At 38.8% G+C, this 24,037-nt stretch overlaps 1 protein-coding gene and 1 long non-coding RNA gene across 2 annotated transcripts in view; both read left to right on the top strand.

Moving 5' to 3' along the window:
• The window catches only part of LOC124972246 (glycine receptor subunit alpha-2-like), a 177,299-nt gene extending 170,225 nt beyond the window's left edge, over positions 1-7,074 (top strand). Inside the window, exon 10 of the mRNA XM_047536518.1 lies at positions 6,898-7,074. Coding sequence (XP_047392474.1) covers positions 6,898-7,074 — 177 coding nt within the window. The remainder of the gene's footprint in view (positions 1-6,897) is intronic.
• An 8,007-nt stretch (positions 7,075-15,081) lies between these two features.
• Positions 15,082-23,691, top strand: LOC124972307 (uncharacterized). The gene is made up of 3 exons (XR_007106447.1): positions 15,082-15,776; positions 21,414-21,528; positions 23,457-23,691. It is a non-coding gene; the product is annotated as an uncharacterized LOC124972307 (long non-coding RNA).
• The last annotated feature ends 346 nt before the right edge of the window (positions 23,692-24,037 follow it).

The following is a 24,037-nucleotide window of genomic DNA, read 5'->3' as shown; positions in this document are numbered from 1 at the left end:
TAGAGAAACAACATGTATCCCATTTGTGTACAAAAATAAAAAAAAATAAATAAAAACTAAAAAAAAAAAAAAAAAAAAAAGAGTCCCATCAAAGTTAATGAGTAGAAGTAGGGATTTTTAAAAATTTGTTTTAGATATACTTGACAGTTGGGTATATTTTGACATATTATACATATATGGAGTGCAACCCATTACAATTTTGATTCCATTCTTGTGGTGGAAATTTTGTTCGAGGTCTGTTGGAATTCAAAGCTCTTTTTTAACCCTGTGCTATTAAATCTCTTAAAACGGTCTCAAAAAAAAAAAAAAAAGAAAGAAAGAAAGAAAAAGTAGGCCTGAATCCCCATCACGTTGGCTTAGGACCAGACTTCCTTAACAAGACCCCCAAAGCAAAAAAATAAAAGCAAGAATCAGTAAATGGAACAGATTTAAACTAAAACAATTTTTTTTTCCTGAGCAAAGAAAACAATCAATAATGTGAAAATAGAGCCAACAGAGTGGGAGAAAATCTTTTCCACACACACTTCAGACAGCACTAATTTCCAAAGTTTATAAAGAAATTAAAAAACTTTACACCCCAAATACAAAGAACCCAATCAATAAATGGGCTAAGGAACTGGGCAGAACTTCACAGAAGAAGATATAAGGTGATAAAAAAATATATGATAAAGTGTTCATCATCTCTAGTAATTAGAGAAATGCAAATTAAAACCATTCTAAGATTTCATCTAACTTCAATTAGAATGACTATTATCAAGAATACAAGCAATAACAAGAGTTAACATGGATGTGGGGGGAAAGACACACTTATACATTGTTGTGGAATTGAAAATTGGTGCAGTTTCTCTAGAAAGCAGTATGAAGATTCCTCAAAAAACTTGGAATGGACCCCCCCCCATTTGACCCAGCTATACCACTCCTTGGTTTATACCCAAAGGACTTAAAATCAGATACTATAATAATGCAGCCACATCAATGTTCAAAGTAGCTCAATTCACAATAGCTAGATCATGGAACCAACCTAGATGCCCTTAAATTGATGAATGGATAAAGAAACTGTGGTATGTATACACAAGGGAATATTACTCACTCATAAAGAAGAATGAAATTATGACATTTGCTGGTAAATGTAAGCCGTTGGAAAATACCATGCTAAGTGAAATAGGCCAAGCCCAAAAAAACCAAAGGCCAAATATTTTCTCTGATAAGTGCATGACAATATATAATGGGGAGGGTGGCAGAGGGAAGAGAAGAATGAAAGAACTTTGGATGGTGTAGAGAAAAAGAGGCAGGAGGGGGTGAGGACAGAAAGATAGTAGAATGAAAATGACAGTATTAATCTATGTATATGTATGATTACATGAATGGTGTGAATCTACATTGTGTACAACTATAGAAATAAAAATTTGTACTCCATTTGTATACAATGACTAAAAATGCAGTCTGTAAAAATTTAATTTTTAAAAGTTTAAAAGGGGGGGGGCAGGGGATGTGGCTCCATGGTCAAATGCCCCTGAGTTCAATCCCTGGTACCCATAAATAAATAAATAAGTAAATAAATAAATAAATAAATAAATAAATAACAATAAATAGAGGGAAAAAAATAATGTTGGCTATGGACTTAGCATAAACAGCCTTTACAATGTTGAGGTATGTTCCTATCATCGCTATTTTTTCCAGTGTTTTGAGCATAAAAGGATGTGTATTTTGTCAAACACTTTCTCTGCATCTGTTAAAATACTCATGTGATTCTTAACCTGAAGTCTATTACTGTGATGAATTAAATTTATTGAGTTCCAGATATTGAACCAACCTTGCATTCCTGGGGTGAACCCCACTTGATCGTCATGCACTATCTTCTTACTATGTTCTTGTAGGCAATTTGCCAGAATTTTTTAAGGATTTTTGAGTCTACATTCAGCAGAGATATTGGTCTAAAGTTTTCCTTCTTTGATGTGTTTTTGTTTGATTTTGGTTTCAGAGTGATATTAGCTTCATAGAATGAATTTGGAAGGGTTCCCTCCTTTTCTATTTCATGGAATACTTGGAAGAGTAGTGGTATAAGTTCTTTGAAGGTCTTGTTGGAACTCAGCTGAGAATGCATATGATCCCAGGCTTTTCTTGGTTGGTAGGCTTTTGATGACTTCTTATATTTCATTGTTTGAATTGATCTGTTTAAATTGTGTATGTCCTCCTAATTCAGTTTGGTAGGATTATATGTCTCTAGAAATTTGTCAACATCTTTGAGATTTTCTATTTTGTTGGCACCGTGATTTTCAAAGTAGCTTCTAATTTTGTTATGTATTTCAATGGTGTCTGTCATGATATTTCCTTTTTCATCATGAATTTTAGTAATTTGATTTTCTCTCTCCTTTTATTAGTATGGCTAAGAGTTTATCAATTTCACTTATTTTTTCAAAACACAATGTTTTATTTTGTCTGTTTTTTGGACTGTTTCTTTTGTTTCAATTTCAATGACTTCAGTTCTGATTTTAATTATTTCCTGTCTTCTACTACTTTTGTTCTGTTGTTCTTTTTCTAGGACTTTGAGATGTAATGTTAGATCATTTGTTTACCTTTTATTCTTTTCTTGAATGTTCTCCATGCAATAAATCTTCCTCTTAATACTGCTTTCATAGTGTCCCAGATTTTGATGTTTTATCATCATTCTTGTTTACCTCTAAGAATTTTTTTTATCTCCTCCCTGATGTTTTCTGTTATTCATGCTTCATTCAATAGCATATTGTTTAGTCTCCAGGTGTTGGAGTCGTTTCTGTACTGTATTTCATTATCGATCTCTAATTTCATTCCATTATGATCTGATAGAATGGAAGGTAGTATCTCTACTTTATTATTATTATTATTATGGGCTGCTTTGTGGCATAACATATGGTCTATTTTTGAGACAGATCCGTGTGCTGCTGAGAAGGAAGTGTATTTGTTCTTTGATGGGTGGAATATTCTATATATATCTGTTAAGTCTAAGTTATTGAATGTGTTATTGAGTTCTATGGTTTCTTTGTTTTTAGCTTTTGTTTGGAAGTTCTATCCAGTGGTGACAGGGATGTGTTAAAGTCACCCAGAATTATTGTGTTGTGGTCTATTTGATTCCTGGAATTGAGAAAGATTTGTTTGATGTACAGGGATGCACCATTGTTTGGGGCATAAATATTTATGATTGTTATGTCTTCCTGATTTATGTTTCCCTTAAGCACTATTAAATGTTCTTTATCCCTTCTGACTAACTTTGGCTTGAAGTCTACTTTATCTGATATGAGGATGGAAACCTCAGATTTTTTACTAAGCCCATGTGTGTGGAATGTTTTCTCCCATCCTTTCACCTTTACTTTGTTGATATCTTTTTCTACAAGATGAGTCTCTTGCAGGCAGCATATTGTTGGGTCTTTCTTTTTATTCCAATCTGCCAGTCCGTCTTTCAACTGATAAGTTTGGGACATTAACATTCAGGGTTATTACTGAGATAGGATTTATTTCCCAGTCATTTGGGCTTATTTTTGGTTTTTAACTTGACTTGGTTTCTCCTTTAATTGGATTTTCTCATTATAAGGGCCCATTTTCTGGGTATGGAGATGGACCCCAGGTTATAGGAGTCTGGGTTTTTGTAGTTTCATTGGAGACCGGAGAGAGGGCAGTTTGGACAGTCAGGAGCTAGTTGTGCAGGGTAAAACTAACTTAGGAAAGTAGTTGAAAAAAGTTGAAACTCTGTAATGAGACAAGGAAATAACAGGAATTGTTCTAGTTGTGTGTTATGTAGTAATAATACGCTGTATTTGGTATTTGCCTGAACTTGTAAAGCTAAAATAAAGGCACCTGATGACAAACTTGCTGAGAGGCAAGATGACACTTCTGAACAATGCCAATATGGACCTTTATCTATTATTTGAGTAGGGGTTCCTAGTATAGTCATGTTCTGGTCTTTATTAATGAAGACAAGAGTATGACTGGGCTGAAAATCATTACTTCAACCCCTGGACTTTTGGAGCAAACTGTCTGCAGCACCATGAACAAGGACGCCATGTCACTCTGTCTTTTGACTGCCCCACCTGCTGTCCACTCCTTCACTGATTGCTGATCAATGATTGTCACCAAAGCCAGACAACTGACCACCTCTCCTGCAGTGATGACTGCCACCTAGCCTCTGGCTTATTGGACACCCAAGGACAGTCAAAGACATCCAAGGAACTGAGAGAGGTTACAATTGAGAAGAATTCCCTCAGTCTTGCTGACTGACTTATTGACTAAGAGACATTGCATTGAGTAAGTCCTTGTTCACCCAGAGAGTGAATCTTCAATGTATCTGTGACTTGCTATTATTAGGAATGTTAAGTTGAATATGCATTACATGAATAAAATTCACTTGTTGGAACCAAACTTGATTCCTCTCTTACTCACTTCTTGTGACAAATTCATTGTTATCTGGGGAGACAGGAATTCAGAGAGGATAAGTACTCAAATCTTGCCCATTACTTTCCTTTCTCTGGGATCCATTGTTTCCCAGAGTTTCAATATTTGCTTTTCTCCTTCCTCATCTGCAATGAGGAAGGGTAAAAATACAGGGTCCAGTATTTCAGTATTTGCCTCCTTCCTTCAAGATGTACTGTGGTTGGGAAGGGGTAAATGTTTACTTTTGGTGGCGATGCTGTGGAGGAACCCAGGAGAGAATGAAAGTTTGCTTTCCCCTGTATGGGCCCATTGTTAATAGGAAAGGGTGCACTGGCAGAGGTTTAATGTTTGGCTAATTTCCTCTTCCTCTTCCCAGGCCACCGGTCTCTCCATTTCACGTAGGAATAACCCTTCAGGGTGTAACAGATTCAGGCCATTGTAACAAGTTATGTGAAGGATCCTGGTGTCCTTGGTGAAAGCATAAGGGTCTACTGAGTGAGTAATTAACAATAACTTCTGCCAGTGAGAAAATAAACCTGGTCTCTCAATCCTGTTGTTTTTTTGTGTGTTTTTTGCTTTTTGTGGTTTTATTTTGCCGTGCCTGGAATTGAACCCAGGGCCTTGTGCTTGTGAGACATGCACTCTACCAACTGAGCCACATCCCCAACCCTCAATCCTGTTTTTTAGGAACATAAATAAGCCAAGTTTGAGGCAGTGTAGTAATATGAGTTATAAAGAGAAACAGAAAGTGAGGTCAGGAGGACAATTCCAAATAATTGAACGAAAAGTGTTGGGAGGACCTGGTAGTCAACAAAGGACCCAGTAAGAAGGCAGTGTAATTAAGGTAGACTAAAGAGAAAGGATCCAACCATGTTATTAGGTGAGTGATGGTAGGCTGTGGGATGTGGGCCCAGTAAGTCTCTGTGCCACTAACCATGCTCACAGTTGTGCCTATTAGTAAGACCAGCATGAGGAATATGTTAACAAGAATTATGAACTGACTCATTTTCCTCAATTGCCCACCATTTATTTCCATTGTTTTCTTAACTTGTCCCATTGGCATGGGGTATAACTTCCAGGCTCAAGGAATTAGCATTTTAGCTGCAGAAACAGAATTCTCACTAAATACATCAGTCACTGCTTATCTCAGTTGTTTTAAGTCTGGTATAGTTGTTTGTGAAGTTAAAGTTATACAGAAAACAAAGAGAACGAAGATGTTTGGGTGAGAATCAGGTCAATGAAAGTCCTTGAAGCCAGATGTTGAAAATGAGATCTAATATTGAAGAGGAGAAAGATTGGTGGGGGTAAATATAGTTAATTTAATTCATCTGAGTGCTGTTAAGAAAAAATAGAAGGATGTCTGAGAAAGTGACATTAAGTATTCTGGGTATGAGGGTCAGCAGTTTCCTTGGGAATGGCTGAGTGATGGGTAATGCATAGTTGGGTGGTGTTATGGACCAGGCTACATGGGTAATGACCAAACCTGAGACTCCATGTCATGCAGGAAATGTTTCTCCCATGGGAACACCCCACCCATGGGAGTACCTTGGTACTTGAGTATGAACTAGCAATTCTTTTTTTTTTTTTTTTTTAATTAACAAACTTTTATTTTTGGAGCAAACTTAGATTTGCAGCATATTTGAGGGGAAAGTTCAGAAGTTACCAAATACACATAAGCACAGCACCTCCCCACCAACAACATCCAACACCAGAGTAGGCCTTTATTACAATTGATGGACCCGCATTCACACAGCGTTATCAAAGCCTGCAGTTCACAGTAAGGCTCACTCTGAAGGACATCTCAATGGATATGAACAAAGTTGCTATAAGTATTTGTAGAGTTTTTTGTGTGGACCCAAACTTTCAACATGTGGGTAAAAGTCAAGAAGCATGATTGCTGGATCATGCTATGAGTGTGATGCACTTTGTAAGAAACTTCCAAACTGTTTCCCAAGTAGCTCTTCCATGCTGCATTCCATCAACCCTGAATGAAGCTTCCTGTGGTTCTGAAGCCAAGTCCTTGTCTTGGAGCAGCCTAGATGATCAGACGTGAATGCAGGTATGTGCCAGCGCCGAGATGAGCCAGGATGGGTGACTGTCACTCCATGTGCCCAGACTTGCCAGGTGCAGATGATGGCTCCATGCCGTACTCCAGCTCCCAAACACCCCTCCTTCCCAGATCCCACCACCCGCTGACCTGGACCTCCTGGGAAGTCAGGATTGCAGCTAGCAGCCAGAAAACCGCAGTGGGCAGACTGGAGCTCAAGTCTGAACTCAAGGGTCAACCAAGGTGCTAGTATTTTTCAAGGCCTGGTTAACTTAAATTTAGACCATGAGTGTTGACCCAAGTGCTATATACACCCATAGACTAGCACACTCAAGAGGCAGCCCCTCCTGGGTCTCCTCTTGCCCTCTAGGAACAAAGTTCTAGTTCTGCTCACATTTTAATAGATCATACTCTGAGACCCACTCATCCTTGTCTGTGAATTTCAGTCTTTGAGAGGAGAAATTGGTGCACTGCTGGTGTCTGCAGTGACACTAGGGGCACAGCCCACCATTAGAGCTGCAGCACGTTTCAGGGCTGCAGAGGCCTGCAATTTACATAGACCCCAACGGCCAGCAGAAGGAAAGGAATGCCAGTCTTCAGTTCTACATCCTGCCAGAATTTAGTGTGCCAGTGTTTGGGATTTTACCCAGGCTACCAGGTAGAGGGTGGCATATTTTTGCTGTTTTAATTTGTAATTCCCTAATGGTATATGATACGATGCATGTTTTTGTGCTTATTTGCCATTTGTATATCTTTAGTGACATGATAGATAATTGGCAGATTTTTTTATTGTAATGTTTGTCTTCTCATTGTTGAGTTTTAAGAGTTCTGATTTTGGATACCAGTCCTCATATATCTTTTGGAGAAATTTTCTTTTCTTTTTTTCTTTTCTTCAATTTATTTTTATTGTAAATAAATAGGATACATGTTGTTTCTGTTGGTACATGGAGTAACAGCACACCATTTGCATATTCATACATTTACATAGAGTAATGATGTTTGATTCATTCGTTATTTTTTCCTTCCCTGCCACCCCTCCACCCCTCTTTTCCCTCTATATAGTCCCTTCTTCCTCCATTCTTGCCCCCCTCCCATCCCCCATTATGTGTCATCATGCACTTATCAGTGAGATCATTCCCCTTTTGGATTTTTGAGATTGGCTTATTCACTTAACATGATATTCTCCAATTTCATTCATTTGCCTGCAAATGCCATAATTTTATTATTCTTTATAGCTGAGTAATATTCCATTGTATATATATACCACAATTTCTTTATCCATTCATCAATTGAGGGGAATCTAGGTTGGTTCCACAATCTGGCTATGGTGAATTGAGCAGCTATGAACATTGATGTGGCTGTATCTCTGTAGTATGCTGATTTTAAGTCCTTTGGGTATAGGCCAAGGACTGGGATAGCTGAGTCAAATGGTAGGTCCATTCCAGGTTTTCTAAGGAGTCTCCACACTGCTTTCCAGAGTGGCTGCACTAATTTGCAACCCCACCAGCAATGTATTAGTGTACCTTTTTCCCCACATCCTCTCTAACACCTATTGTTGCTTGTGTTCTTGATAATCGCCATTCTAATTGGGGTGAGATGGAATCTTAGTGTAGTTTTGATTTGCATTTCTCTTATTACTAAAGATGGCGAACATTTTTTCATATGTTTGTTGATTGCTTGTAGATCTTCTTCTGTGAAGTGTCTGTTCATACCTTAGTTGATAGGGTTATTTTTATTCTTGGTGTAGAGTTTTTTGAGTTCTTTATATATTCTGGAAATTAGTGCTCTATCTGAAGTATGAGGGGCAAAGATTTTCTCCCACTCTGTAGGCTCTCTCTTCACATTGCTGATAGTTTCTTTTGCTGAGAGAAAGCTTTTTATTTTGAATCTATCCCAGTTATTAATTCTTGCTTTTATTTCTTATGCTATGGGAGTACTGTTAAGGAAGTCTGATCCTAAGCCAACAAAGTGAAGATTTGGACCTACTTTTTCTTCTATAAGATGCCAGGTCTCTGGTCTTATTTCAGGGTCGTTGATCCAATGTGGGTTGATTTTTGTGCAGGGTGAGAGATAGGGGTTTAGTTGCATTCTGTTGCATATGGATTTCCAGTTTCCCCAGCATCATCTGTTGAAGAGGCTATCTTTTCTCCATTGCATATTTTTGGCACCTTTGTCTACTATGAGAAAATCGTATTTATTTGGGTTTGTTTCCATGTCCTCTATTCTGTGCCATTGATCTACCTGTCTATTTTGGTGCCAATACCATGCCGTTTTTGTTACTATTGCTTTGTAGTATAGTTGAAGTTCTGGTATTGCAATACCCCCTGCTTCATTCTTCCTGTTAAGGATTGCTTTAGCTATTCTGGGTTTCTTATTCTTCCAGATGAATTTCATGATTGCTTGCTCTATTTCTGTAAGGTACATCATTGGGATTTTAATTGAAATTGCATTGAATCTGTATAGCACTTTTGGTAGTATGGCCATTTTGATAGTATGGCCAATATTAATTCTGCCTATCCAAGAACATGGGAGATTTTTCCATCTTCTAAGGTCTTCCTTAATTTCTTTCTTCAATGTTTTGTAGTTTTCATTGTATAGATGTTTTACCTCTTTGGTTAGATTGATTCCCAAGTATTTTATTTTTTTCTTTGTGGCTACTGTAAATGGGATTGTTTTCCTCATTTCCCTTTCAGCTGTTTCATCACTTGTATATAAAAATGCTTTAGATTTATGCATGTTGATTTTATTGCCTGCTATTTTGCTGAATTCATTGATGAGGTCTAATGTTTTGTGGAGGAGGTTTTTGGATCCTCTAAATATAGAATCATGTCATCCGCAAATAGTGACAGCTTAAGTTCCTCTTTTCCTATTCGTATCCCTTTAATTTTTTTAGTCTGCCTAATTGCTCTGGCTAGAGTTTCGAGGACAATTTTGAATAGAAGTGGTGAAAGAGGACATCCCTGTCTTATTCCCGTTTTTAAAGGGAATGGTTTCAGTTTTTCTCCATTAAGAATGATGTTGGCCATAGGCTTAGCATAAATAGCCTTTACAATGTTCAGGTATGTTCCTACTACCCCTATTTTTCTAGTGTTTTCAGCATGAAGCGGTGTTGTATTTTGTCGAATGCTTTTTCTGCGTCAATTGAAATAGCCATATGATTCTTATCCTTAAGTCTATTGACATGATGGATTATGTTTATTGCTTTATGAATGTTGAACCATCCTTGCATTCCAGGGATGAACCCTCCTTGATCATGGTGCATAATTTTCTTAATATGCTTTTGGATATGGTTTGCCAATATTTTGTTAAGGATCTTTGCATCTATATTCATCAAGAATATTGGTCTAAAATTTTCTTTCCTTGATGTGTCTTTTCCCGGTTTAGGTATGAGGGTAATATTAGCTTCATAAAATGAGATCGGTAGGGTACCCTCCTTTTCTATTTCCTGGAATACTTTGAGAAGTATTGGAATGAGTTCTTCTTTTAAGGTCTTGTAGAACTCGGCTGAGAATCTGTCTGGTCCTGGACTTTTCTTGGATGGTAGATTTTTAATGGCTTCTTTTATTTCATTGCTTGATATTGATCTGTTTAAATTGTGTATGTCCTCCTATTTCAGTTTGGGAGGAGCATATGTCTCTAGAAATTTGTCAATGTCTTCAGTAGTTTCTATTTTTTGGAATACAGATTTTCAAAGTAGCTTCTCATTATGTTCTGTATCTCAGTGGTGTCTGTCGTGATATTTCCTTTTGCATCATGTATTTTAGTTATTTGAGTCTTCTCTCTCCTTCTCTTTGTTAGTGTGGCTAAGGATTTGTGTATTTTGTTTACTTTCTGAAAGAATCAAATTTTGTTTTGTCAATTTTTTGGATTGTTTCTTTTTTTCAATTTCATTGATTTCAGTTCTGATTTTAATTATTTCCTGTCTTCTACACTTTTGCTGTTATTCTGTTCTTCTTTTTCTAGGGCTTTCAGCTGTAATGTTAGGTCATTAGTTGTTGACTTTTCATTCTTTTCTCGAATGCGCTCCATGCAATGAATTTTCCTCTTAGTACTGCTTTCATAGTGTCCCAGAGATTTTGACATGCTGTATCGTCATTCTCATTGACCTCTAAGAATTTTTTAATCTCCTCCCTGATGTTTTTGTTATCCATGTTTCATTCAATAGCATATTATTTAGTCTCCAGGTGTTGGAGTAATTTCTCTTTTTTGTTTTGTCATTGATTTCTACTCTCAATCCATTATGATCTGATAGAACACAAGGCAGTATCTCTATTTTTTGCATTTCCTAAGGGCTACTTTGTGGCATAACATATGGTCTATTTTGGAGAAGGTTCCATGTGCTGCTGAGAAGAAAGTGAATCCACTCATTGATGGATGGAATATTCTACATATGTCTATTAAGTCTAGGTTATTGATTGTGTTATTGAGTTCTATGGTTTCTTTGGTTGGATTTTGTTTGGAAGATCTATCTAGTGGTGACAGCAGTGCATTAAAGTCACCCAGAATTATTGTGTTGTGGTCTATGTAATTCCTGAAATTGAGAAGGATTTGTTTGATGTATAGGGATGCACCATTGTTTGGGGCATATTTATTTACTATCATTATGTCTTCCTGATTTATGGTTCCCTTAAGCAGTATGAAATGTCCTTCTTTATCCCTTCTGACTAACTTTGGCTTGAAGTCCACTTTATCTGATAGAAGGATGGAAACCCCCACTTTTTTACTGAGTCCATGTGCGTGGTAGGTTTTTTCCCATTCTTTCACCTTTAGTCTGTGGATGTCTTTTTCTATGAGGATGAGTCTCTTGCAGGCAGCATATTGTTGGGTCATTCTTCTTAATCCATTCAGCCAGTCTATGTCTTTTGATTGATGACTTTAGGTCATTAATGTTCAGGGTTATTATTGAGATATGATTTGTATTCCCAGTCATTTGGCTTATTTTTGGTTTTTAAGTTGGCTTGGTTTCTCCTTTGAGGGGTTTTTCTCTAAGGTAGTTCCTCCCTTTGCTCACCTCCATTGTTGTTTTTCATTTCCTCCTCATGGAATACTTTGTTGAGAACATTCTGTAGTGCAGGCTTTCTATTTGTAAATTCTTTTAATTTTTGTTTATCATGGAAGGGTTTTATTTCATCTTCAAACCTAAAGGTTAGTTTTGCTGGGTATAGGATTCTTGGTTGGCAAACATGTTCTTCCAGAACTTGAAATATGTTTGTCCAGACCCTTCTAGCTTTTAGAGTCTGGGTTGAGAAGTCTGTTGCTATCTGTATTGGTCTCCCCCTATATGTAATCTGATGCTTTTCTCTCACGGCCTTCAAAATCCTATCTTTATTTTGAATGTTAGGCATTTTCATTATAATGTGCCTTGATGTGGATCTGTTGTAATTCTGTGCTTTTGGTGTTCTGTAAGCCTCTTGTATTTGATTTTCCATTTCATTCTTCAGGCTTGGGAAATTTTCTGATATTATTTCATTGAATAGGTTGTTCATTCCTTTGGTTTGTATCTCTGTGCCTTCCTCAATCCCAATAATTCTTAAATTTGGTCTTTTCATGATGCCCCATAGTTCTTGGAGATTCTGTTCATGATTTCTTACCATCTTCTCTGTTAGGGAAACTTTATTTTCAACGTTAAATATTTTGTCTTCATTGTCTGAGGTTCTGTCTTCCAAGTGGTCTAGTCTTTTGGTGATGCTTTCCATTGAGTTTTTTATTTGGTTTATTGTCTCCTTCATTTTAAGGATTTCCATTTGGGTTTTTTTTTTTTTTTTTTTTTTTTTTTTGAGAATTGCTATCTCTTTGTTGAAATGATCTTTTGCTTCCTGCAGTTGCTCTTTCAGCTTATTGGTGTGATCATTCATTGCCTGCATTTGCTCTCTTATCTCATTCTTTGCTCTGCAAATCATCTTAATCATGTATAATCTGAAGTCCTTTTCTGACATTTCTTTTAACAGACTGTCATTGGATTCTATTAATATAGAATCTAGATTTGTTTGGATCATTTTCTTCCCTTGTTTTTTCATGTTGTTCATATATCTTCCCCTCTAGCAGAGCAGATCTGGGGTATTGCAGATTTCCCCCTATAGGCTTATAGTGGACCTATAGGTTTCCAAAACCCTTTCTTTAAGGGGAGGAGAATATTAGCAGTGCTCAAATCAGACACTATGCAATCCTAGACCAAACAGCCCCTATGGGGACAATAACAAAATTGTCATAGTAAACAAAATGAGTTCAAATATTATCTTCGGTAAAACAAACAGGTTTGCAATAAGGTCTGCAGTTTCTAATGGAGGACAAAGAGGATGCAGAGGGATGTAGAATGTGGCTGTTAATGGGACAAGAAAAGAATATACAGAAGTTCTAGAAAACAGAAAGGGTGAAAGTGTAATCAAAAGAAATCGGATGTTAGCATGCAAAAAAGGGAGAAAGAGACTCTGAGGGAACAGGTAAACAAAAGGAAAAGAGAGCAAGAAAAGTAAAGAAATAAAAACTTAAATTTTTTAAAAAGGAGAAAAAAGAAAATCTACTGTATAACAGTCATACTAATGAAACCTCCCAGTGTTCACTAGCCTGATGCATGAGAGGTACCTGACAATGAGCTTCAAGCCTCCAGCGGGTATCGCAGGATGGAATTTGCCCCACCCAAAGATAGGAGCTAAGGCTTCCAGGATTATCCAAGATGGCCACTCTGGCTTTGAAATGTGTTGGCAAATGGGGAGCTGCAGTTCAGGGGTGGACATGTTCAGCTGGAGGTCCTGGAGACGGGATGCAGTTGGTCAGGTAGGGGTCCTGGATGTCCGGTGTGTTTGATGTGATTGTGGGATCCTGGAGGCCGGGTTCAATCAGTTGGTCTGGGGTCCCGGTGATAGGGCACAGTCAGTTGGTCTGGGGGTCCTGGTGGCAGGGAGGGCCCCAGAGGCAGGGAGTGATTGGTTGGGCTGAGGTATCCTGCAGACGGGGCTCAGTCAGTCCGGCCAGGGGTCCTACAGGGCCTGGCTGTTGTCTCAAAATGGCAGCAGCCACGTGTAATCAAACCTGCAGGTACTGTAATAGTGAACTTCCGGGCAACAGCAGGCAGCTGGTGCTCCACTAGTGGTCGGCAATCAGTTTTGGCAATTCTTATATAATGTAAAATTGTTCTCATTTTGGTTTCTATTTTTCTTTGACAATGTACCCTGTCAAAGAACAATTGTCTAGATGTTAATAACCATTCTTTAACTTGTACCTAAGATTGTTTTGACTCACTTTTCCTTCTGCTTATGATTTTAGATCTCATAATTTTAGCTTGTAGTTTTAAACCATAACAATGGCCACTTATGATTTATACACCCACATGCTTTACTTCTGGTATTGTTGAGAACAAGGTGACATCTGTGTAGCCATGTTGTATGAACAAGCCATTTTGGGAACTGGCCCGTAAAACCTCCCCCTAGGGAAGGACACACAGGTGCTACCCTCAAGAGCCAATACAGGACAAACAGGGGTTTATCAAGGCTGTTAAGAGATATCTGTCCAAGAAATGGGCAGCTGTCAGGAAACCTTATCTATCAAGAACAGGGGAGGGGGCCGAGTTCTGACACATCTCCTGCATAGTTCATCCCCTCACTCCTCCCTTCTTCCTCCAGGACCATTCAGTTTTGGCAGGACCCAGTGAGATTCAAATAAATTGGCAGCACCCAACCAAAAGAGAACAAATGTTTAGCTGTTCGAATGTTAAACAATAATGTACAGGTCTTTGTATGTGAATGATTGGAAATTTCTTAAGAGGAGTGCTTTCTTATCCCTCGGGGCCACTCCCCACTCAGTCATGGTAGTGGTCTGAGAGGCTGGTTGAGGTCCAGGTTCGAGCTTGCAATAAAACCTCGTTGTGTGATTTGCATTGCCGTGTGTGCACTTTGACTTTCTGGGGATCGGTCGATATTGAACCCCAATAGTATAAAAACGCCTGCAACCCCAGGCTCAGGGTTGTTTTCCCAATAGCCATTTTGCACATTGTGTGAGACTGTCAGCTAGCTGGCTAATAAAGACTCTCAAATTTGGACTTCTCAGTGCTGCTCAGTCTATTCTTAAGTTGTGCACCACAACAGGTGGGGCCTGTGAGAACAGACTGATAAGAGGTATTAGTAGAAACAAGTTTCAAATTGCTTAAATGAATCCAGGAGGGGTGGCCTTCTAATTTGGCTGTGGTGGGGTAATCAAAATCACCCTTAAAGAGTTCACCCATTTTTCTTGTAAGGGGGCTACAGATTGGGAATGGGAGAGGTAAACTAAATCTTCTACAGAAATAGGATGGAGGGGCCCCTGAAGACTGGAGCTGGGGAAGATGGGTGTGGGTATATATCCAGAGGGCAGTCCTGAGGTGAGCTAGGAGGGGCTCTAGGACATCAGAAGGAAGGCAGTGATTAAAGTCAAACAGTGGGGGAATGAGAGGTCACCCATACAGAAATCCAAAGGGGCTGATCTTAAGAGGTTTTATGCAAAGGCCAAAAGGAAGAGCTTAATCCAATGTGAGTATCTATAGATAATTTGGTTAAGGTTGTGTCAGGGGCTGCAGACCCCATCCTAGCCTGGCTTGAGGATTTCAGTGTGGCCCTGATGCAGGACATCAGTGTAGCCCTGATGCTGAGACAAAGAATTGCAACAAACAGCTGACAATGCTTGAAGAAGGAGCCCTGAACAAGGACTGTAACAAGGACTGTACCCTGGCATTGAGCCGGGGCAACATAGATTGCAACAAGGACTGTACCCTGGCATTGAGCCGGGGCAACACAGACTGCAACATCAAGAACTGGCATTGAGCCGGGGCAGCATGATCTGCAACATTAAGGACTGGCACTAAGCCGGGGCAGCCTGGTTTGCAACATATGACTGATACTGCCGTGAGAACTGGCCCCGGCACTAAGCCAGCAGCTGATGCTGTCTGGGAAGACAGCCCCGGCATTGAGCCAGGGCCAAGAGGAACTGCTTTGATTGGACAAAAGTGACTCATGCTTGCATATGCCTTTTAGTTGCTCTGATTATATTATATTGTAATCTTGCTCTCCCTGCATATTCTATAACTGATTGTTCTTCTGTACCTGTGCCCACTATGTACTTTTTTGATATACTGTAATCTTACTATTGAACTCTGTAACCTGACTGTCTCACAATTCATATATATATAACTGTAACTGCCTTGTAAAATCATCATCTGAGGATAAAGAGCTCTGATGAACAACTGAGGTGTCGTGTTTTCTCTCTGCGGGCAGAAGGAACGCGACATTCTGGTGCCAAAACCCGGGAAGCGAACCAGGCCGAGACTCGAGACGTCAAACCAACACCAACTACCTAGGTAAGTTTTAAAAATTAATATTCTTAATATTAATGTTTTTAGAGATAGTTTTAAAGGGTTAATGTTTTAAGTAAGTTACTGTTTTAAAATAATTTTTAAAGATTAATGTTTTTAATAGTTTTTAAGAATTAGTATTATAAAAAGGGTTTTATAGATTAATGATATAAAAGAAATAAAGGCAGCCTTAACATTACATTATAATTATCAGGACATATGAAAAGTAGTCCAATTAAAGTGAAAGTTCGCGACAATTAGGACACACGGAGGGTGGTCCGGGAACATTACACTACATCACAAAGCAATTAAACAGAAAAAGGTAGTCCAGGGACATTACAAAGCAATTAAACAGAAAAAGGTAGTCCAGGGACATTACAAAGCAATTAAACAGAGAAAGGTAGTCCGGGGACATTATAATAATTAAAAAAGGACACGTGTAAAACGGTCCAATTAAAAGTAATAATAAGTGATTACAATCGCAAAAAAGCGATCAGGACTTATTAAAAAGTCCAAGGGCACGCAAAAGGCGGCCATAATAGCTATAGAATAAAGGGACAAAAAATAGGAAGGACGCAATAAAACTGATTTATAAAATTGGTGTCTCTTTTCTTTGCGCTGATTCAATTAGACAAAACAACTAGAATATGGGTTCAGAAATGTCTAGAGCTCGTATGGAAGGGCCTTTAAGTGCTCTTTTAAAAATTAATGGTACACCTTTAAAAGCCTCCTCGGCAAGGAAATTTTTACAAACAGTAGAAATTATATCTCCTTGGTTTTTAGATACAGGATTATTAGATATCCCACAATGGGAACAATTGGGTGAAGAATTATTTAAAACTGATCAACAGGAAACATTACCTGCTGGCACTTTAGCTATATGGTCTCTTGTAAAAGACTGTTTGACTTCAAAGAAAAAAGAGAAATTTCAAACCTCTTTGGATGAAGGAAATAATATTCTAGAGGAAGTGAAGGAACAAAGGTCATTGTGTTCCTTTCCTCCCCTTAAATCTAACCATTCTGAGTCAGGGGAGGAACTATCAGATGAGGAACCTAAACCAAGAGCCGACAATATACAGTCGGTACCACCTAGTGGTAAGAAATTGTATCCTTCACTTAAAGACTTTAGTTTTAATGTGCCACGATCAGTTCCACCATCCTATGGTTCCAATATACAGCCCAATCTCTTTCCAACTGCCCCCCCGGGACCTGAGGAACCTCCTAAGGTGCCTCTTCCTGAATATAATCTATATTACCCAGAAAACCCCTTGAAGCAACCTTGGTGGAAACATGAGCCCAATACTAGTTCTTGTTTTCCTGTATTTGAAAATCCACAAAATCAGAGGTATCATCAACCATTAGATTTTAAATTAATAAAGCAATTAAAAGAAGCAGCTAGTACTTATGGTCCTCAAGCTGCATTCACTATGTCACTTGTAGAGACTATTTCATCTTCAAACTTGATCCCTAGAGATTGGGAGAATTTAGCTAGGGCTACTTTGACTGGTGGACAATATTTAATGTGGAAAACAACTCACCAAGAGATCTGTTTAGATACAGCCAGAAGGAATGCAGCAGCAGGCAATCCTGCATGGAATATAGAAATGCTCACAGGGCAAGGACAATATGATAATATTCAGGCTCAAATTCAATATCCTCCCGCGGTGTATCAACAAATTGCTACTGCCGCAGTAAGAGCCTGGAGAACTCTTCAAGGCTCAGGGGATTTACAAGGTCAATTGTCTAAAGTAATACAAGGTTCTAATGAACCATATGCAGATTTTGTAGACAGGTTAATACAAACAGCTGGTCGAATATTTGGGGAAGCTGATCAAGCTATGCCTTTGATCAAGCAATTAGCATATGAACAAGCTAATAAATGGTGTAAAGAAGCCATTAGACCCTGGAAAACTAAAGATTTATCTGCCTATTTAAAGGTTTGCAGAGATATAAATGATTCTACTATTCAGGGACAAGTGTTAGCTTCAGCCATTGTACAAGGGTTACAAAAACCCTATAATACCAACCCATCATATAAAATAACCTCCAGAACTTGCTTTCTTTGTGGACAATTTGGACATTACAAAACCAGTTGTCCAAATAAAACTCCAAATAAAACTCAAAAACCAGGGCTATGTCCTAGATGTAAAAAGGGTAATCATTGGGCAAGTATATGCCTATCAGTTAAGGACAAAAATGGTAATTATTTAGGACCTAACCCAAGACTAACAAAAAACGGGAAGCAGGGCCTACCCTGGGGCCCACAACAAATTTGCAGGGTAATTCAACAGGTTCTAAGGCAATGGTACCCCCCTACGGAGAAAGGAGGGAATCCAGAGCTACTAAAGGGAACGCAGGACTGGACATCTGTGCCACCTCCAGACTGGTCTTAACTCCTGATATGGGAGTTCAAATGATAGATTCAGATTGGAATGACAAAATACCACAAAATTCGGTAGGACTATTATTAGGAAGAAGCTCAACTATTCTAAAGGGACTTATAGTTCATCCAGGGGTTATTAATTCTAATTTTGAGGGAAAAGTAAAAATTATGGTTTCATCTCCTAGAGGAATTACAGTAATATCTCCGGGAGATCAAATTGCTCAAATGTTAATTCTACCAAGTAATCATACCCTATGGTCCAGAAGCGATAAAATTAGGGGATCTCAAGAATTTGAATCTACTGGGGATCCTTTTGCTTGCTTCACTATGAATCTTGGGGACCGTCCATTATTAAAACTTACCATAGGGGGAAAGGAATTTACAGGATTATTAGATACAGGAGCAGATAAAAGCATTATCTCTTCCAATGACTGGCCAAAAGGCTGGCCACTTGTTACAGCCAACCAGACCCTAAGAGGACTGGGCATAGCTTCCAGTCCCGACCAGAGTGCAGCTTCCTTACAATGGAAAGATAATGAAGGTCATTCTGGAATATTTCAGCCATATGTATGTAATTTACCCATCTCCCTATGGGGAAGGGATATTTTACAACAGATGGATGTTAAACTAACTACTGATCAAATCTATAAAGGTACCCCAATTAAAAATATGTTACAACATATGGGGTATAAAGAAGGAAAAGGTTTAGGCAAGCACAATCAAGGTAATACTTCCCCTCCAAGTATACCTATTCCAAAAGCTAATACCACAGGACTGGGTTTTTCCTAGGGGCCACTGAAACAGATAAAATTCCAATAATTTGGAAAGATGATAAGCCTCGATGGATACCTCAGTGGCCCCTAACCAAAGAAAAATTAGAGGCTGCCCAAAATCTAGTCAGGGAACAGCTTGATGCTGGTCATGTCCAACCTTCTACCTCTCCTTGGAATACACCTATTTTTGTTATCAGAAAGAAATCAGGGAAATGGAGACTGCTTCATGATCTCAGAGCAATTAATGATCAGATGTACCCTATGGGGCCCATTCAATGTGGCCTGCCTTTAGTTTCAGCTCTGCCCAAAGGATGGCCTACTATTATTGATATAAAAGATTGTTTTTTCTCCATACCTTTACATAAAAATGATTGCTGGAGGTTTGCTTTCACCTTACCCTCTATCAATCATGCTCAACCTGATCAAAGATTTGAATGGGTTGTATTGCCCCAAGGTATGGCTAATAGTCCTACCTTGTGCCAAATTTATGTGGATAAAGCTTTAAAATCTACCCGAGAAAGATTTAAACAACTTTTAATTTATCATTACATGGATGATATCCTCTTATGCCATAAAGAAATAGCCCTTTTAAAGGAATCTTTAATATTTATAACCAAAGAATTGGCATCGTGGAGTCTAATTATTGCCCCAAACAAAATACAAACAGGAAATTTACAAGACTATTTGGAACTAAATTATCAGCTACTACAGTACAACCTTTAAAACTTACCATAAGAATAGATCACTTAAAGACGCTTAGTGATTTTCAAAAGTTATTGGGAGACATCAATTGGATTAGACCTTATCTGAAACTATCTACAGGAGAACTGAAGCCTCTCTTTGATTTGCTCAAGGGAGATCCTAACTTAAATTCTATAAGAATTCTCACACCTGAAGCTAGACAGGCTATTCAGCTAGTTCAAGAACGTCTAAAATCTTGTCAGGTATCTCGCTGTGATTTAACTCAACCCCTGTCATTTATTGTCATTCCGGAAGCACACAGTCCATCAGGTATTATCTGGCAAGGGGGTCCCTTTATGTACCCTTAATTTGCCTAGTTCTCCCTCTAAGGTGCTTCAATCCTACCCCAATGCTGTGTCCCAGCTAATATTCAAAGGCATAGAAAGCTGCATATCTACATTTGGGACACATCCAAGGTTTATTATTACTCCCTATACTGTTAAACAATTACTATGGTTGATTAATCATGATACAGATTGGGCTATACTTCGATGTACTACAAATGCAGAATTTGATAATCATTATCCTAAACATCCCTGGATTCAATTTTGTTTAAACACTCCTGTTATTTTCCCAAAAATAACGAAGGCTAATCCCATACTACAAGGTGTTATAGTGTTTACTGATGGATCCAAAAATGGATCTGGAGTTGTAATAATTAATAAAGAAGTACATACTACTATTATTCCAGCCTCTTCTGCCCAAATTGCTGAATTAGCCGCAGTTATACTAGCTTTTAAATTATTAAAAGATAAACCATTTAATTTACTTACTGATAGCTGTTATGTTAAAAATTCATTAGCTGTGTTAGAAACAGTGCCTTACATTTCTCAACACTCTACCATTACCTCCTATTTTAACAGCTTACAACAATTGATCCATGAGCGATCCCATCCCTTTTATGTAGGTCATATTAGAGCTCATACCAAGCTGCCTGGACCTTTAACAAAAGGCAATAACTTAGCTGACATTGCCACTAAAGCAACCTATGTATTCTCTGTTACAGAACAGGCCAAACTTTTCCATGATAAATTTCATGTAAATTCCACTACCCTACGCAGAAAATTTCCTATTTCAAAAGATATTGCCAGACAAATAGTCAAAAATTGTCAAAACTGTGCACCTCTTATTCCAGTTCAATCACTTGGAGTAAACCCACGTGGTCTTTTGCCTAATCATATTTGGCAAATGGATGTCACTCATATCCCTGAATTTGGGAATCTAAAGTATGTCCATGTGTCTATTGACACATATTCAGGAGTTATTATGGCCTCTCCTTTAACCGGAGAGAAAGTAAGCAATGTTATTCAACATTGTTTACAAACATTTGCTTGTTGGGGCATTCCAAAAATTATTAAGACAGATAATGGACCTGCTTATACCTCTAAAAGTTTTAAACATTTTGCTGATACATTTGACATACAATTGGTAACTGGAATTCCCTACAACCCTCAAGGCCAAGGTATCATTGAACGCGCCCACCTTACTCTCAAAAATCAATTATTAAAACAAAAAGGGGGAATTGGAGTCTCCTATAGATCCCCCAGGGATAAACTTAACATAGTTCTTTTCATTTTAAATTTTTTAACTTCAGATGACAATGGGCGTTCAGCTGCTGACCGTCATAGTTCTCCTAATTCCACTCCTCAACCATGGGTCAAGTGGAAAGATGTCCTCACTGGACAATGGAAGGGTCCAGACCCTGTCCTCCGTAGGGTCCGAGGGTCTGTTTGTGTTTTTCCACAGGATCAACAGGTTCCAGTGTGGGTTCCAGAACGACTGATACGAATCACCGCGGTGCCTGCACAAGCCTCCACTGAACAAACCATTGAAGATGACACCTCTGATACTGTTCCTGAGGGTAATCCTACATCTACTACTTCCCTTCCTGACATCAGGAATTAATCCCCACATCCCTATATCTCTTACATGGCAAATTTATTCCCAGACTGGTAAAGTAGCTTGGTCAGTGGAGGGTGTACATGCCCTCGGAACATGGTGGCCAACTCTACACCCAGACATATGTCAACTAGCTATTGGAGTGGACACCTGGGATTCACCAGAAATAAAAAATCCCAATATTAGGATAAAAAATTATCCCCGTAATAATTTAGGGAGAAGGGTGGATCCATAGGGGGTGTCAAGACCCACAACGTAGATGCTTTCTTGGAAACACAGACTTTTATGTATGCCCCAAAGATGGTCGAAGCCCCCAACAAAAGAAATTATGTGGGGACATAGAGTCCTTTTACTGTGCTGCCTGGGGGTGTGAAACTACAGGGGACGCATATTGGAACCCTTCGTCCAGCTGGGATTGGATTACGGTACACCGTAATTTTACCCCTTCAGGTAAAGATAATTGTTATGCATCCAAATTATCACAAACCATTTGCGGCTCTAATTCTCTCTGCAATCCATTAAATATTTCCTTTTCTAATCAAGGAAGAAATGAATATAATTTACCCTACTGGCTTAAAGGAAGAACTTGGGGTCTCCGATTTTATGCTCCCGGATATGATTTTGGCCTTTGGTTCACTATTAAACTACAACAAAATACTGTTCCGGTAGCTGTAGGACCTAATACAGTACTAATAGATCAAAGACCTCCTTCTCAATCTATACTTCATTTATTTAAACAACCAATTGCCCCAATTATCACTCCTTCTATTTATCCTAAAACTGATATTTCACTCAAAACTACGCCTGCCACTCTTAGTTCTGAAAATCGTTTATTTAACCTAATCAATAGTGCTTTCTATGCTCTTAACCATACATATCCTAACCGAACCAAAGAATGCTGGCTGTGTCTTACTTCCAGTCCTCCTTATTATGAAGGAATTGCCATAAATATTTTTTGGAATTATAGTAGTAAACCTGATCATAAATGTGCCATTTTACCTAGCTCCAAGCTTACCATCACAAAAATCTCCGGACAAGGACTTTGTATAGGGAATATACCCCCTTCTCACTCACATTTATGTAGTATTAATTTTACTTTAGCTAATAATAATAAAGATAACCATTATCTTTGGGGCCCAAGTGGAACTTATTGGGCTTGTAGTACGGGACTAACTCCTTGTATATCTACCACAGTTTTAAACTTTAGTTCCGATTTTTGTGTATTAATCCAATTATGGCCTAGTATTTCCTATTTAACATCCGACTATGTGTTAGGGTCACTTGAAGGACGTAATCGATACCCTAGGGAACCTATTAGTATGACTATAGCCCTCCTTCTGGGCATAGGTGGGATAGCTGCAGGCATAGGGACTGGAACTGCCACCTTTGTACATGAGAACCAATTGTTACTTCTGCAAACAGCTATGAATGAAGACTTAGCAGCTATGACAAAATCTATTTCTGCACTAGAAAAATCTCTGACCTCCCTGTCAGAGGTTGTTTTACAAAACAGGAGAGGCTTAGATTTACTCTTCTTGCGTGAAGGGGGCCTTTGTGTAGCTATAAAAGAACAATGTTGCTTCTATGCAGACCATACTGGAGTAGTCAGAGAAACCATGGAAAAAGTCACTGAGAGATTAGCTAAGAGACAAAAGGAATTTGAATCCCAACAAGGATGGTTTGAACATTGGTTTTATAAATCTCCCTGGCTCACCACCCTCCTATCCACTATAGCTGGCCCCCTTATCATCCTACTCTTAATTCTGATTTTCGGGCCATGTATTTTTAATAAACTAATCCATTTCATAAGACTTAGACTTGACACTATTCAGGCCATGATGATAATTCACCAACACAAAGTTTAATCTTCTTTTAATAACTATTTTCCAGCTTCAATCTCTCCTGTAGGTACGGCCTTGCCTCTTCTTTTTTCCAGCCACAGAGAAAAGCTCCGATTTTACTTAAGTGCCTTCAACAATGCTTTCCTGCACCATCGCCTTGTCCAGCATCTTCATCTGTTACCTTCCTGAATCCCGCCTGCCTTTGCGGCTAAAGGCCTTTTACGGCTACAAGTGGCTCAATGCTAGACCGGAAGCCGATAACGGGTAATGTAGGAGGTGGCCATGTACCAACCTAAGACAGAAGCTGTAGCATGCTCTACAGTATTCAAAGACGGGTAAGGACATGTGCTCGACCCCTCAACCTAAGACAGGCACGGTCTCAAGCCTTTTCTTTTTATAAAAGAAAGGGGAGCTGTCGGGGACTGCAGGACCCCATCCTAGCCTGGCTTGAGGATTTCAGTGGGCCCTGATGCAGGACATCAGTGTAGCCCTGGTGCTGAGACAAAGAATTGCAACAAACAGCTGACACTGCTTGAAGAAGGAGCCCCGGCACTGAGCCAGTAGGCTAACACTGATCAAGGACTGTACCCTGGCATTAAGCCGGGGGCAACACAGACTTTGCAACATCAA

Source organism: Sciurus carolinensis, chromosome X, assembly GCF_902686445.1.
Source record: "Sciurus carolinensis chromosome X, mSciCar1.2, whole genome shotgun sequence".
In the NCBI taxonomy this organism is placed as follows: domain Eukaryota; kingdom Metazoa; phylum Chordata; class Mammalia; order Rodentia; family Sciuridae; genus Sciurus; species Sciurus carolinensis.
Note: the sequence above shows the minus strand (reverse complement) of the source record. Positions and strands in the feature narration are given on the sequence as shown.